This window comes from Mercenaria mercenaria, chromosome 13 (genome assembly GCF_021730395.1).
Source record: "Mercenaria mercenaria strain notata chromosome 13, MADL_Memer_1, whole genome shotgun sequence".
Classification (NCBI taxonomy): Eukaryota; Metazoa; Mollusca; class Bivalvia; order Venerida; family Veneridae; genus Mercenaria; species Mercenaria mercenaria.
This window is the reverse complement of record NC_069373.1, coordinates 61,480,276-61,497,453: the sequence shown is the minus strand read 5'-3', so window position 1 is coordinate 61,497,453 and position 17,178 is coordinate 61,480,276. Positions and strand designations below refer to the sequence as shown.

General features: G+C 35.7%; 1 protein-coding gene across 21 annotated transcripts in view; it reads left to right on the top strand.

Annotated features, from left to right (window-relative positions):
• LOC123530277 (calcium-dependent secretion activator 1-like) overlaps positions 1-17,178 on the top strand; it is a 110,525-nt gene that overhangs the window by 86,456 nt on the left and 6,891 nt on the right. For 16 of the 21 annotated variants that reach the window (XM_053522025.1, XM_053522014.1, XM_053522022.1 and 13 more), the window contains 10 exons: positions 1,110-1,251; positions 4,108-4,263; positions 5,222-5,333; positions 7,862-7,897; positions 9,188-9,232; positions 10,002-10,076; positions 13,474-13,557; positions 14,312-14,419; positions 14,916-15,020; positions 15,484-15,570. In XM_053522025.1, coding sequence (XP_053378000.1) covers positions 1,110-1,251; positions 4,108-4,263; positions 5,222-5,333; positions 7,862-7,897; positions 9,188-9,232; positions 10,002-10,076; positions 13,474-13,557; positions 14,312-14,419; positions 14,916-15,020; positions 15,484-15,570 — 950 coding nt within the window. The remainder of the gene's footprint in view (positions 1-1,109; positions 1,252-4,107; positions 4,264-5,221; positions 5,334-7,861; positions 7,898-9,187; positions 9,233-10,001; positions 10,077-13,473; positions 13,558-14,311; positions 14,420-14,915; positions 15,021-15,483; positions 15,571-17,178) is intronic. The other 5 variants (XM_053522024.1, XM_053522023.1, XM_053522018.1 and 2 more) reach the window with 2 other exon arrangements.

The window sequence follows — 17,178 nt, the reverse complement described above, 5'->3', positions numbered from 1 at the left end:
TTGCTGAAGGTTCAGACACCACCCTTTGTGTACTATTCTTTCCTGTGAGGAAGATTTCAAGGCGGCTTTGTGAAAATCACTTGTTTTTGTCCAGTTGTTCACCTTTGCCTGAAGTATTTTTCATCAAGACTGTATCATTGTCTGTCATGGTTCATGGTTGGCAGCCTTATTCAAGTTGCTAAGAATTCTCGAGTCAAGTGTGTTAATATGGTGTATGCACCAGTATTTTGAACACCTAAGTGGGTTGCACTACTATTGTTAGCAAAAATAGAACCACCAACAACTTCAGATGTGTCCCTATCTACAGTAATGCCCAGAGTGGTACCACCAGTGGAGTTTGGAAGTTGTCATAAGATCTAAATTGTTTTGATGTGACTTTAACCAAACAGACAGACGAAAACATTTTCTTGTATATGGCTTCTGTAAAATTGGACCTTTGCATGAGGTTAACAATTCACTATATATTAAAAATTAGAATTGGATAATGTTGTAGATTGGTTTATGTAGCAGTTGAGTACTGGTTACTGTTTATGTTTGTGAATGTGAACTGTCAGGAAAAGTAAATACCTTGTGAAATTTATGATTTTACAGTTGTTGTCTTCATCAGTATTGTGGTGTTTGTAATTAGTTATTTCATTACTGAGAAATAACTTCATATTAATTTGAAAGAGCAAGAGCTAGGGAAGAACTGGTTTTAATTCAACAACAACAAAAACCTGAGACATTAATCTGTCTACCTACTTTCAGAAGTTTGTTCTGTGGCACAATTTGTTACCTTATAATTAATTGAAGGAAGAACAGATTATAATTCAACAAAAACAAAAACATGAGACATTAATCTGTCTACCTACTTTCAGAAGTTTGTTCTGTAGCACAATTTGTTACCTTATAATTAATTGAAGGAAGAACAGATTATAATTAAACAAAAACAAAAACATGAGACATTAATCTGTCTACCTACTTTCAGAAGTTTGATACATCTGTGGCACAATATGTTACCTTATAATTAATTGAAGACAGAAGGAAAAAGCACACATTGGTGCACTTAATTTATAACTAGAAATGTTTCTAAGAACTGACAGTAAATTGTGGTTTATTAATATTTTCAGAGAACTTATGCAATGGAAAGTTTCACCTTCACCTGCGAGACATGTTCGCACCACAGGTGGTTAGATATGTTGACCTTATGGAGTCCTCTATAGCACAATCAATACACAGGGGCTTTGAGAAGGAAAGATGGGAAACACAGGGGTAAGAAATAGATTAAAATGAAAACTAGAATTGCATTGAATAACCATTGTTAAATCTGGACTTTCTGTTTTGTGATTAACTTTCTTGAAACTGGTAAAATAAGTTTTGATGCAGTGCCCAGTGAATAGATATAAAGTCAGGGAGTATCATGTGATGGTACAGGTATCCGTCTGTCTGTCTCTTTTTCAGGGCATAACTTAAAAAAACATTTAAGCTTTGAGGCGATTTGCTGCAGGCAAAAACTGGGTCAGAAAGTCAAAGGTTAATTTCACAAATTAAGCTCTAAAGGGCAGATGTGATGTCTTATTAGTCCCCTACTGGTTGAAAACCAGTTTCGGGGACTATAGAAATGCACTTTTTCGTCCGTCCGTCCGCAATTTCGTGTCCGGTCCATAACTCTGCCATCCATGAAGGGATTTTAATATTACTTGGCACAAATGTTCCCCATGATGAGACGACGTGTCATGCGCAAAACCCGGACCTCTAGCTCAAAGATCAAGGTCACAATTGGAGGTCAAAGGTCAACAGGGCTTTTTTCCTGTCCGGTCCACAACTCTCCCATCCTTGAAGGGATTTTAGTATTACTTGGCACAAATGTTCCCCATGATGAGATGATGTGTCATGCACAAATTCCGGACCCCTAGCTCAAAGGTCAAGGTCACAATTGGAGGTCAAAGGTCAACAGGGCTTTTTTCCTGTCCGGTTCATAACTCTCCCATCCATGAAGAGATTTTAATATTACTTGGCACAAATGTTCCCCATGAGGAGACGACGTGTCATGCGCATAACCTGGACCTCTATCTTAAAGGTCAAGGTCACAATTGGAGGTCAAAGGTCAACAAGGCTTTTTTCCTGTCCGGTCCATAACTTTCCCATCTATGAAGGGATTTTAATATTACTTGGCACAAATGTACCTCATAATAAGACGATGTGTCATGCACAACTTTCAGACCCTAGCTCAAAGGTCAAGGTCACACTTAGCAGTCAAATGTTAACATAGCATGAACAGGGTCTGTTTCGTGTCCGGTCCATAACTCTGACATTCATTAAGGAATTTTAATATCACTTAGCACAAGTGTTCCCATGATGAGACGACGTGTCATGCGCAGATCCCAGACCCCTAGCTCAAAGGTCAAGGGTCACAATTGGGGGTCAAAGGTCAACAGAGTTTTTTTCCTGTCCCGTCCATAACTCTGCCATCCATGAAGGGATTTTAATATTACTTGGCACAAATGTTCCCCATGATGAGACAATATGTCATGCGCAAAGCCAGACCCTTAGCTCAAAGTCAAGGTCACAATTGGAGGTCAAAGGTCAATAAGGTTTTTGCCCTGTCCGATCCAGAACTCTGTCATCCATCAAGGGATTACAATATTACTTGGCATAAATGTTTCCATGATGAGACGACGTGTCATGTGCAACACCCAATACCCTAGCTTAAATGTCAAGGTCACACTTTGAGATCAAAGGTCAAGAGGATTTTTTTCCTGTCCGGTCTATAACTTTATCATGCAAAGCAGGATTTAGATATCAGTTGGCACAAATATTCCCTGGATGAGACAACATGTCATGCGCAAGAACCAGGTCCCTAGGTCTAAGGTCAAGGTCATATTTAGAGGTCAAAGGTCAAATTCAAGAATGACTTTGTACGGGACATTTTCTTCATGCATGGAGGGATTTTGATGTAACTTGGACCAAATGTTCACCACCATGAGGCACCCTTGTTTTTAGAATTACGTCCCTTTGTTGTTACTATAAATAGATTTTATTGTAACTTTTTTATTACTGGCGGTAGAGAAAAATCGAGACCACTTTTCTGTGGTACAGCATGCATGTTACATCCAATTTTTAGGTGTATTTTGACCTATCTCTACTGGTAAAGAGTTTCTTGTGGACTTGTATTATATAGATTTCTTTTTTTTTTTTTAAAGATTAATTTCCCTTTGTTGTTACTATAAATAACTTACATATATAATCAGCCAAAAAAATTCAATATGAAAACAACTGTAGGTTTTTATATATATAAATTTTAATCCAAGTGTTTTGTTATAACATATTGTATATATAGTACAATATTGTTTATACATCATTGACAGATATCAGTTCATTATGTTATACTGCAGTAGAGAAAATTAGGTGCCTTCCAGTAGGGGACTTTGTATTGCATGGCAATACTTCATTCACTTGTTTTGTATGTGGATCATGATTTAAAAACTATTCAAGGAATTGACTTGAAACCTGGTAGATGGTGATGAGACAATGTGCAGAACCCACATCACTCGCACCCTAACAACTCCCAAAACCTTTACTTCCTTGTGCAGATATTACACTGAACACAGGATGTTCTGGTAATAGGTGTAGAAAAAATCATAATGAAGACTTACTTGATGAGTGATGTCATTCCCCATTATGTGTTCAACTTATTGGTCAAGTAAATTTAAAGCTCATAATTTAGCTTGGATAAATGGGTACATCCTTAGTGTGGTGCTCGACTTCTTTTGATATAAAACTTTAGGCATGTATTGCTCCGCTATACAGAGGTTTTGATGTATGTATCTGATTGTTTGCAATGCATTGACAAAGTACATATAAAAACACTTTTGTTCGGACTCATCCTGTCAGAAAAAATTGTATGATTATACATATAGATTCTGCAATTCTTTATGTAACCCGCTGTACATAGTTGTTTCAGGTACAGTTCATTTGAGGATAATTTGTACTTAATATAGCTGAACAAACCTTAAGTTTCAAGCCTAGCATTTGCAACACTGACTATGTAGTAATAGTTGAGCAGTAAAAGATTTCATTTCAAACATACACCATACTCTTATATTCATAACCTTTGCTGTATTACAGTAATGGATGTTCAACATCTGAAGACATGCTGTGGAAGCTTGATGCATTGCAGTCATTTATCCGAGACCTTCACTGGCCGGAGGAAGTGTTTGCAGAACATTTAGACCACAGGCTCAAACTCATGGCTGCTGATATGATAGAAGCAGCTGCCAAAAGGTACTCTTTTCTATATACATAGGGACAAGTCACACGGTCTTACAAAGTGCTATAAGGGACCTCAAGGTCTTAGTGGTTAAGTGAAGAGTGTTGACTTAGATTCATGTCCCTCTCACTGCCGTCTGTTTGAAACCTTATTTTGGGGTAGATTTTTATGCCCCCGGCATGTACTGATGCGGGAGGCATATAGTGATTGTCCTGTCCGTCCGTTCGTCCATCCGTACGAGGTTAACCAAATGGGACCGTTTCGTCTAGCATCAATACCCCTTACTAGAATGACTTGATACTAATGCAAATGTAACCTGTGACCATTCCTCATCTTCAGACATCACCTGACCTCAGTTTGACCTTGAACTTGATCTCGTTTTGGACTTGGGTTGCTTTGTATCGACAAGGATGCCACCGGGGACATCAAGCGTTTACTGAACGCAGCTCCTTGTTTTTCATGTGAGGAAACTGTTGTCAGCCCTTGCCAGAAATAATATCCAAGGTTAGGAGCATCTAGGGTCATTTTCCACCATCAAAGATGGAAAAGTCGCCATATGACCTAAAAAGCAATACTTATGAACATTATAGCTAAATCTGTAAGGCTACCATCTAACAGCTTCATTTCATTGTTTTTTTATCATCATTAGAATATCTAAAGAATACTTAAACATAAGGTCCAGTACTGTTAGTACTGGCTTAACCTTTCACCATTAAAGCATGATGGGATATATGGCAGTCTGGCACCCTGCATTCATGGCCATTCCATATTTTTATGATAAAGTGCAGATTTTGAAAGAAAGTTCTCAAGTGTTCTCTCATTTGTGTCATTATCATTGTCTAATAATAGATTATTGAAACAAATTCTGTTTCGTAAGTGTCAAATTTCTTGCCAGATCTGGTGTTACTGTCTGATTAAGGGCAGTTTCATGAAGATTTTGTAATCAAATATATAATGATGTATCTATTTCAGAACATTGAAATCTTTTGAGACGTATCTAAGAAAGGGTGGCAGAAGTACAGACTATTTTATTCCATCTGAGGTCTGCGTCATGATGAACACAATTATTGACTGTAAAAACAAGGTGAGTGGAGGAAGATCAGGTGTTCTTTATGCTCATCACACAGTATCATATCTTTAGGTGTATATTATTATGATTGTCATGAAAGAAAGTGTAAAAACTTTGAGAGTGCGAGATTTGTATTTGTCATAATATGGTTTCAAAATGTTTCAGCCACAGAAATCAATTTCACAGTTTATATAATTTTATGCACCAAGATAAGAGGTCATTTAAAGGCAGATATAGTAAAACAGCCAGGTCTGATATATCAAAAATCAGCTATGTCCATTTTCGTGCCCCTGATCCCTAATATTTTAGGAGCGCTTAGATTTTTCTTTTGTCTGAATGTCTGTCTGTCTGTCTGTCTCTGTCTGTCTTGTGCATATCTAAAAAAGTATTTCACCTAGAGTATTCAAATCTCAGAGGATTGTTATTGAGCATGGGAATTTATGCATCTTTTGTTTTAATTGGGATTTCACACAGACAGGTCAGAGTTATGGCCTTTGACTTAGTTAGATATATGCATACAGTGGCAGGAGTGTGGGCACCAGTGTCCTATGGACACTCACACCTAGTTTAGGTGTAGAAACATTTTTGATATCCTCAATTTATTAAACAGAAAAGTTGTAGATTTAAAAACAAATTGAAACTAGAAATGTGTCCATGGGACACAGATGACCCCACTACATGACAAAGGACACATGTTTTCCTAGGTCAGGGGCCATAACTCCTACAATACTGAATGAATCCGGACGCGAAACCCCAGGTGCACAACCGCAAATGCTGACCAACATTCCTTTAAACTTTGGTGACTCTAGGAGAAATACTTTTGGAGCTACGCGCGACACAAATTAAAATGACCAATTTTTAACTAAGTCAGGGGCCATAACTCCTACATGACTGAATGAATCCGGATGCGAAACCCTAGGTGCACAACTGCACATGCTGACCAACATTCCTGTAAACTTTGGTGACTCTAGGTCAAATATTTTTGGAGCTACGTGTGACACAACATTAAAATGATCAATTTTTAACTAAGTCAGGGGCCATAACTCCTACTTGACTGAGTGAATCTGGACGCGAAACCCCAGGTGCACAACTGCACATGCTGACCAACATTCCTGTAAACTTTGGGGACTAGGTCAAATACCTTTGGAGCTACGCGCGACACAACATTAAAATGACCAATTTTTTACTAAGTCAGGGGCCATAACTACTACACAACTGAATGAATCCTGACGCAAAACCCCAGGTGCACAACTACACATGCTGACCAACATTCCTATAAAGTTTTGTGACTCTAGGTCAAATACTTTTGGAGCTAGGCGCAACACAACATTAAAATGACAAATTTTTACAAAGTCAGGGGCCATAACTCCTACACGACTGAATGAACCCGGACACGAAATCCCAGGTGCACAACTACACATGCTGACCAACATTCCTGTAAAGTTTTGTGACTCTACGTCAAATACTTTTGGAGCTACACGTGACACAACATTCTCGGAAGGACGGACGGACAAGAGCAAATCTATATGCACCCCCAAAAGTGGGGGCATAAAAAGCACAGGGGTGACATATGAATAAAAAATACTGCTGAAGTAATCGTATATATAAAGCACAAAATTGAGTCCAACATCTGCCATAAGTATATGATTAATTGATTGCTTTTAAAGTAGTATTTGCATTATATATTTTTGTATTAGAATTTTTTTGCCTATGGACACACGTCTAGTTTTTGACAATTATTATGACATATGATGCTATACACAATTTTTGTTGCAGATCTTTTCCCTAACTTTTTCTTATAATTGAATGTGCTTTTGAAAATGCTAAAAAATGCTAATACTGTAAACATAATTATGTTTGACAAAGAAATGTTTTTCTGCTTCCTTTAAGGAGATATTCAGAAGCTATTTGTTTAAGAAAAAAAAGATAAATAAAGCTTAACCTTTAGCCTTTTGGCGGCAAATGATTCTGCCTTTGGGACCAGTGCAGACCAAGATCAGCCTGCGCATCCGTGCAGTCTGATCATGGTCTTCAGTGTTTGCTATTCAATCAGAACATTTTCTTAAGAAAAAAAAGATAAATAAAGCTTAACCTTTAGCCTTTTGGTGGCAAATGATTCTGCCTTTGAAACCAGTGCAGACCAAGATCAGCCTGCACATCCGTGCAGTCTGATCATGGTCTTCAGTGTTTGCTATTTAATCAGAACATTTTCATTGAACACCCCTTCAAATAATAAATGTTGCTGCTCAAATTGAATGATGGACTAGTCCACTTTAGATATTAAGCAGACTAAAGGTTAAGTAGACTTGAAATTAGATTGTGAAACACTGATTAACATTGAAATGGACACAGTCTCAGATACAATGTACAGTACAACCTGTGTGAAGCAGACGTCAGTTGGAAAATCATAAGTAACTAAGAAACTCATCTAGTTGGAAAGAAAATGTCAGTCTTATTTAGGAAGGTTGTTTACTTTCAAAGTCGTCATTTATAGAGATTATTCAGTAGCATGTTTTTCTAAATTTGGTACAATGTTTTTGCAGGCATTACATCTGTGTGCACTGGATAGTGGTGATATGGTATTTATCTCCCTTTATTGAGGGCATGATATTGTTGTTACTATTGTTGTTGTTGATCTATTGTTAATGCATGCCTTCCTTGCTCTTTTGAACTGAAAATAATGGCTTTAACCCTTATCATGCTGGATAGATTGATTCTTCCTTTGTGACCAGTGTAGATTATAATCAGCCTGCATATCCATGCAGTCTGATCATGGTCTGCACTGTTCGCCATTCAGTCAGTATTTTTTGTTAAGCACCCTTTTAACAGTTAATGGTACAGTCCAGATTGTAAGATAGACAGGTTCATTATAGAAATTTAGCAAGATAAGGGTTAGACAATGATAATGACACAAATTAAGGCCTGGGAAATTTTAACGACTGGTCATGATTTCACAAGCCCTGGCCTGTATAAATGATATTTTTCTACAAAGAAGATACAATTAAAGGAATTTAAAAAATGCATTTTACTAGAACACCTGCCTTCTTTGAATGTGCAAATGCCTCTATTACACTGGGGAAGATCTCTATGCACAAAACTGATTTTTTTGTCTAATGAAGAAGCAATTCTGTGAAATCACGGTACAGTAAGATTTTGAAGTCCATAAGAGTTTTAATTTATCTTAAATTTACTAAACATGTCGAAATTATTGTTTACTGGTGATAATGACTGTTCGACGTCTGGAATTGTGATGGTGTTCTGTTGGTCACTTTGGTTAACAGCTGGTTCATTGCTAATTTTATGTTGCCAGAGGGTTGTGTTAGATTTTTGCATGCCAAGTCTTAGTTTATAGTTTTAAAGGTTTTGGGTTTTAATTTAAATTAAAATGGAATTTAAAACTGGCAAGATACAGTTAAATGTAATGGGAAATATTTAAGTTTAATCTAATTTTATTGACATGCATTAAATAAAGATCTTTTAAAACTAATTTTGTGATGCCAATATATAAATACATGATTATGCAATTATTTTGTGAATTAGATATTCTAAAAGTAAGGTTTTTGTTCCAGGTGTCAGTTAGGCAGAATTACTTTCTGAAATAAGGCATTTTATTAACTGTTATAAAGGCAGGGAGTAAAATGTAAAATATTACCAGATTGTTTGATTGATTAATTCTCATTTCATTTACAATTTGCAGGTGTGTTTTTTTTTTACAGGAAAGTCTTACCTAGCTTTTCTTTTCTTAGCATTTCATTCATGTTTATTTCAATTCTTTATCGAATCAGTACCTTTTTTGGTTGCAGATAGTTTAAAAAAAGTTGATATTGTGTTTGCCTGCATGAATATTGTGTTGTGTTGTTTAACTTCAGAAACGTTTAGTGCAGAATGGCCTCAGACGAATGCCAGGAACCACGGTACCTACATTTTCTTTGTGTAGTGATTTAGTGTCTTTATGCCTTGTTTTGTTTTGCACCTTATAGAGTAGATGCTTTTTGATCCTGGATTGAATTAATTTCTAAGAATATTAGTCAGAGTGATATTGGATCAGATGTTGATAAAGAAAGTATTGGTAAATCAGTAAATTAAATGATTAATGTCTAAATAATGAGTCAAGCACTATGGTAAAATAATCCTTGTCAGAAGTTAATTTGTAAAATGACGATATTGCATTCCTTGTGTGTGAGATGTCCAAATTTGCCTAACTTATTCTATCCTGAAAAAAAAGATTCTTACTTAACAGGAAATGTAAAATTAATGTACCATGTGATGATGTATTTTACTGTAAAAAGTAAAAAACTTGAACAGGACAGAATCCCTTAATCCATGTGAATAACCATTTACTGGCACACCCGGTGACGTTTTGATTACAGGAAGATACATTAAGTTATGAATATACTTTCACTGAGTAGTGGCACTTATTAACCTAAGTTAGCACTCTGGCTATGCACTCTATGCAATAAAAATTAGATATGACTGTCAGTATCCTGCTAAGGCACAACTTCTCAGCTAATAAGTGTACAATATAATTATTCTTGCAATTAACCTCACTTTTGAAGTATGAGAACACAAACTGATATACAAGTGTAACTGAAAAACATGATAGTAATGACTTCGCAAGATCTTTAAAACTTCTAGGAAATGTCTAAAATTGAATAATGTGTTTTAATTAACTATGAATTTTAGCATCAGTACCACACCCAGATAGACGAGTTTCTGGAGAGGGTTCAAGTCCAGATGGTCAAATGTATCATAGAAAAGGTAGTTTTTGTATGATTATTGTACCCCCCGACAACAAAGTTGTAAGGGGGGGTATACTGGTTTCAGGTTGTCTGTCTGTCCATCTGTCCGTCCGTCTGTCTGTCCATAGACACAATCTTGTGCGCACCATCTCTCCTCATCCCCTTGACACAATTTAATGAAACTTCACACAAGTGATCAGTAACAACAGTAGTTGTGCATGGGGCATGTTAGGTTCTTTCAGAAAAAAAATTTGCAGAGTTACGGGACTATGTTTTTTGTTACTATACTATATACATAGACACAATCTTGTGCGCACCATCTCTCCTCATCCCCTTGACACAATTTAATGAAACTTCACACAAGTGATCAGTAACAACAGTAGTTGTGCATGGGGCATGTTAGGTTCTTTCAGATAAAAAAATTGCAGAGTTACGGGACTTTGTTTTTTGTTACTATATTATATACATAGACACAATCTTGTGCGCACCATCTCTCCTCATCCCCTTGACACAGTTTAATGAAACTTCACACAAGTGGTCAGTAACAACAGTAGTTGTGCATGGGGCATGTAAGGTTCTTTCAGAAAAAAAAATTGCAGAGTTACGGGACTTTGTTTTTTGTTACTATACTATATACATAGACACAATCTTGTGCGCACCATCTCTCCTCATCCCCTTGACACAATATAATGAAACTTCACACAAGTGATCAGTAACAACAGTACTTGTGCATGGGGCATGTTAGGTTGTTTCAACGACAAAAATTGCAGAGTTACGGGACTTTGTTCCTTGTTCACATACTATGTACATACAGTCTGCATATGCAGTCTTGTGCTGTACCCCCCGACAACAAAGTTGTAAGGGGGGGGGGGTGGGTATACTGGTTTCAGGTTGTCTGTCTGTCTGTCCGTCTGTCTGTCCGTAGACACAATCTTGTCCGCACCATCTCTCCTCATCCCCTTGACACAATTTAATGAAACTTCACACAAGTGATCAGTAACAACAGTAGTTGTGCATGGGGCATGTTAGGTTCTTTCAGAAAAAAAATTTGCAGAGTTACGGGACTTTGTTTTTTGTTACTATACTATATACATAGACACAATCTTGTGCGCACCATCTCTCCTCATCCGCTTGACACAATATAATGAAACTTCACACAAGTGATCAGTAACAACAGTACTTGTGCATGGGGCATGTTAGGTTGTTTCAACGACAAAAATTGCAGAGTTACGGGACTTTGTTTCTTGTTCACATACTATGTACTTACAGTCTGCATATGCAGTCTTGTGCGCACCTAATCTTCCGAACCCTTGCACACAATTTAATGAAACTTCACACAAGTGATCAGTATCAACCCTAGTTGTGCATGGTACATGTTACGTTCTATTAGATAAATATTCTGCATAGTTATGGGACTTTGTTTTTTGTTACTATACTGTATACATACAGTCTATATACATACAGTCCACATAATTATGCAATCTTGTGTGCGTCAAATTGCAATGTACTGTGTCAGTGCATGTGGGGGGTACATTCATCACCTTTAGTGATAGCTCTAGTTTAAAATTCCTACATGATTCACCTGAAACCTGCTGCATTACTTCTTTGTACCCTACATTAGAAATGTCTCTTTACAGGAAGATGTAATTGTGGTATACAGTAAACCTCACTTGTAAGGAACTCGGATATAAGGAACACTCGGTTATAAGGAACAGTTTTCAATTCCCCGATCTAATTCCTTCTTTATTTAATGTAAAAATCCTCGGTTATAGGGAACTTGGTTATAAGGAATACTTTTTCCAGTCTCAAAGTACGAAATGCAATAGAAAACCCCTCGGTTATAGTGAACAGACATAAAGAATAAAAATTATTGAAAACTGGAAATGTACATGAGAATTGCTGATGACATGAGAGTAACGTCGGCACTATCACGCGCTTTCATGCTCATGAAAATCGCTTTCATGCACATGAATAAAGACATATTATTTCATTTCTGTGATCTTTAGTTTGTTAATTTACAGATACGATAAAAAGAAAATATATAATATCATCAAATTACCAAATACTAAACGAGAGTAGACTATATTTACTCAAGATTATGTTTGACAGCTACATGTATTGGGTATTTCATGTTAACAAAGTGGACGAAAAGGAATAAAATTTAATAAATGTGCTAATTACATGTGATTAAGACCAGCAAACAGTCCAGTTTACCAAATTTCCAATGAAAAATTATAGCAGGTGCTAAAATGGACAATAGCAAAAGTATAGGTATAATTTACACTGTAATCCGTATGTATGACGCCGTTGTCTAGTCGTAATATACTGTATGTCATAAACACCCTACATTAAACTTTAATGGGTAGTCTAATTTAACATATTTGTAATGAAAAATTGAACATATATTTTATATTAGTATTGATGACTATTCACATAACATGCAGTCAAGCAAGGTAAGGGGAGTAACTGCAACATATCTTATAGTCATCATGTAGCGCTCTCTAAAAAGAAGATAGCAATGACCGACAAATTATAAACATAAATTACGGTCATTCTTACCGACGAACATTATGGCTTGGTTTAGGTTTAACGCCGCGTTTCAACACTATTTCAGTCACATACATGCAGGCAGTTTACCTTACCATCTCTCCAGGAAAGGACCGTTACTAGAAAAGCAACTTCCTCACATAAAGATTCAGGGTCGGCCTGGAGTGTGAACACGTGGCCCTTATGAAACGTCAGTCAAATAGAGTTCACTATACAAATTGTGTTCATTAAACAAACCTCGGTTACAAGGAACTAGTTCGCTATACGGATATAAGGAACCTCGGTTATAAGGAATAATTTTTAGAGGTCCCTAGCTGTTCCTTATAAGCGAGGTTTACTGTATTTTGCTTTTTGAACACCATGTATGGAAAGGAAAATCAGTCATTAGTCATATATTGTCCTCTGTGTATGTATTTCTAATTGTCACCTGTTACCAATATAGTCGACTCTTATGAACAGTACTGCTGCAGACAGTTAACACCTATTTAACAATTACCATATAGATATTTCCTTGTAGGGGAAAGGTGAACAGGTGTATTGTTTATACATTTGGTTCATGTCTCTACTTAGTAAACTTTAAACATTATAGATGTTTGATGTTTAAAATGTTGGCCGTTCAGCTAGAAGGTACGGGTTTAAACCCACTTGGAACATGACTGGATGTTTCATATTATGCTATTACTGGTTTGGCCAAGGAAGTCGACTTAGATTTTTCCTCACAGTGTAGCTAAAATTAGTTCTTGTTTTTTACAAAGTACATAAATACTATAGTTTTATGTGGTTTTGAAATTTAGCAGTGGAAATTAAATAGAAGAATATCATTGTGTAAATTTTTAATCAATGTGTAACAATGATTACCTGTATTTCAGTTACTGTCAGTGCTTGAGTCAGTTCTCAGTAAGCTGTCAAGATATGATGAAGGAACCTTCTTTTCTTCCATTCTGTCATTAACAGTAAGTAATATTCTGTCATTACAGTAAGTTACATGCAAGGCTTTTAGAAATAATTGATTGATATAAATACAGACATTTGTAAATTTTTCAGCTTCACTGTATGACATTTCAAAGTTTCACCAAAGCAGAATTCTTTGAGGTTCATCACAGCTCTTTGATATCACAGAGCAGGTTTCATAACTTCAAAATTATGCATTTTTTATCATAGAAATTTAGTGAAAGTTCTGTATGTCTCTCAGAAACGGCTTTACCAAATGGACCTTTTGCCTTTGTGACCAGTGCAGACTGATCATGGTCAGCACTGCTCGCTATTCAGTCAGTAAATTTTCATTGAACACCCCTTTGAATAGTAAGTACTGCCCAAACTGAATGATGGACTAGTCCATTTTAGAAAAATTTAGCAGGATAACGGTTGAACATAAATATATGTACCAGTATATATACTTGCTTCATGTTCTTATTATATACTTAAGTGATCTTCCTGTATAAACGCTGATAGCAGGAAATATCTGTGTTGCTATAATGCATGTTAGCAGTATCTGCACCTACTACTGACATTTAAGTTGGCCTTGCAAATGCAGTTTCCAATAAGGACAAATGTCAGATATGTGACCAACATGATTGTTGTTTTTACTGCATTTTGTAACAAGTCTTTCAAGAAACCTGTAATATTATAGCCAGTCATGCTAGTCATGTAAACATATTTAAATCTGTAGAAAAAAGTCTGTTTATTAGATTTCTTGTTCCTTTTCAGAAACCAGTAAATGAACTAGGCAAATCCTACGTAGATTTTATGCGAGGAAATCTCGATATTCTACGACAGAAAATTATTGATGAGTTGTTTGTTCTGTCCATATTTGAGGTGAGCCAGTTAACCAGTTAACGCTGTTATGTTAACCAGATAAGACTGTTATGTTAACCAGATAAGACTGTTATGTTACCAGATCACACTGTTATGAAACAATAAACTTTTAAAACATTGTGAAGTTTTATTTTGGTATCGGGTAAATACAGTACGTGCTCAGTATATACTTTAAAGCCAGTCTTTGCAAAGGGAGTTGTTTAGCTATATGTTTTGGTAATTGTAGCATCATATTCATTAATATTAGGGCATTTGATTGGGAGTTGCAGTTTAACACAAACATGTGCTGGGCAGTTGTTTGTGAGACTTAATATTTGCAAAGAACCATATCGAAGAATAATGTCTTAATAGTGACATATGTCTCAAAAATTTATCAGAGCTGTAGTTATACACTTTGTTTTACTTGTAATATATGCATAAAGATATACATCTTCTGAAAGAGTCACAAATCTGCAGGAAAAAAAATATATATATATTACCAATTGACCAATTACAGCAATGGTACCATGATGAGATGAAGATGATCTGTGATTGGTTGACAGATAGACTGGACCTGTCACTGCATCCATACCAGCTCACCTGTATCATGGCCATTACCAGGGTACGTGCATACGTGTACTTGTCTACTTCAGTATATTGTAAAATCATTAAATTTTGCAGGGACTAATTTTCATGTTTGAGCAGATTCATACACATTTGTACTCAAAATTTGAAATCCACTAATTCATATCCTCATAAAATAGCCATTTAGCCCAAACCACAAACATTTATGCTCATGAAATTAAATGGTTTCACAATATTGTGAAATAACTTTGTTTTAATGAATAGAATTTATCCATTTTATTTAGATTTGAATACCAGGAGTTGGCTTTGTGAAAATTTGTCATTTTTCAAGGAATTTCCATACCTTTACTAGAAATACTTAAGAACAAGTTATTAGTTATTTTCAGGATTGAAAAATAATCCTGATTAGAAAATAATATTTGGATGGCTTAAAGATTGTTAAATAATTATGTTTAACATAAACAAGAAAAGATAATATAGAAACTGTCTGTTTTTTGCAGAAGTGTTATTCTGATTTTGAACTGCAAGGTGTCTTAGAAAACACATTGAACAGCAAAACCTACCAGACGATCTGTAGTAGATTACAGGTATGTATGTTAGTCACATTGATCATCATTTACACAGTTTAGCATTTAGAAATATTTTTACTTTGTTTGCAGAAGAAATGAAGAGGATGAGACAGATCAAACATTATGAAATGCTCAAAGGTTTCTTTTTATGGTTAAGGTAGTTCTGCACGTTTGGATTGAAACTTTTTCTACAATGTAGAATTTGATTAAACTCTGATTTTTCACAATTTCAGAATATACCTAGAAAATTCAGCATATAAAAATGATAGGGTCATGTGCTTGATTTTTAGCTTGACCGATTTGAAAAATTTGAACCTCACGCAATATTTCGTAATGGGAGTCTATGGGAAAATCATAACTTTCGTAACATTTTCGCGAATAGAATTTTTCTTACAATGTAGATTTTGATGAAACTTCTCACAGTTGCAAATAAACACATGGCCTATAATTTGGCGAAATAAAATTTATAGGTCCGTGTGCTTATTTTTGAGATATTTGACCATTATTAAAGTGAACCGGACATTTCACGCTAATTTTAAGACATTATTTTGATTTTTTAACGTGTCATATGTTTTAAAATCATGTTTTCACTTTAGACATATAGCAACAGTGCCATTGTAATAAATTTACCACAGGTTTCGATTAATTCGTAAAATGATGTTTCATTTCCGTATGCTGAATCCAGGATTTATTCTATGTTTTCTGGATAAATGACGTTACGCCATTACTTCCGGTTTATCAAACGTGCAGAACTACTTTAACTTGCTTGGTACAAATTGTTCAAGTTGAGCAATTGACCTGTGTTTCTTTAACAGTTTTAACACCAGAAGTCGCAATTTTTTGCCAAGTCTTAATGAAATTTGGTAACTGTGACAAGTTTAATATAGGGTTATTTAAGTTTAAAAACTATGTCACAAGATCAATTTTAACACTCTAAAGGGGACATATTCTGCCTGATCTTCATGAAACCTTGTCAGAATGTCTTCATGAATTCAAGGTTAAATTCGTAAAACTGTGTCATCTGGTTTCAAGAACTGGGTCACAAGGTCAGATCATTGGAAAAATTTGTAAACACTCAAGAGGCTTTATTTTCTGCTGTCTACACGAGACCTCAGGATGTTTGTCTAAATGAATTCAAAGTTAAGTCAAAACTAGGATATATGGGGTAAAAAAAAATAAGTCACAAGGTCAGTTCAAAGAAATACTGGTTAACACAGAGGTCACATTTTCCACCTGATCCGCATAAAATGTGTTAAGATTTGTTTAAATGAAAGCCTTTCAAAGCTTAGAAAGCAACTTAGCAGCATATTAGAACACTCTGATTCTGTTTATGAGAGGTAATACAATGTACATTACACCTGACACCACCTAAAGACAAGAGGTGACATTTTCTACCTGATTTATATGAAACCAGGCCTTTTTCCTTATTTAATGTGAGTCCATTTGGAAACTGGGTCATTGGAGGTGAAAATAAGCACATTGGAGGTGAAAATAAGGTCAGGTGAGCAATTAAGGACTTTTTGGTGCTCTACTTTTAATTTCATGTTGTCAACATAAATAAAAGTATTTTTAGCTCACCTGTCACATAGTGACAAGGTGAGCTTTTGTGATCACCCGTCGTCCGTC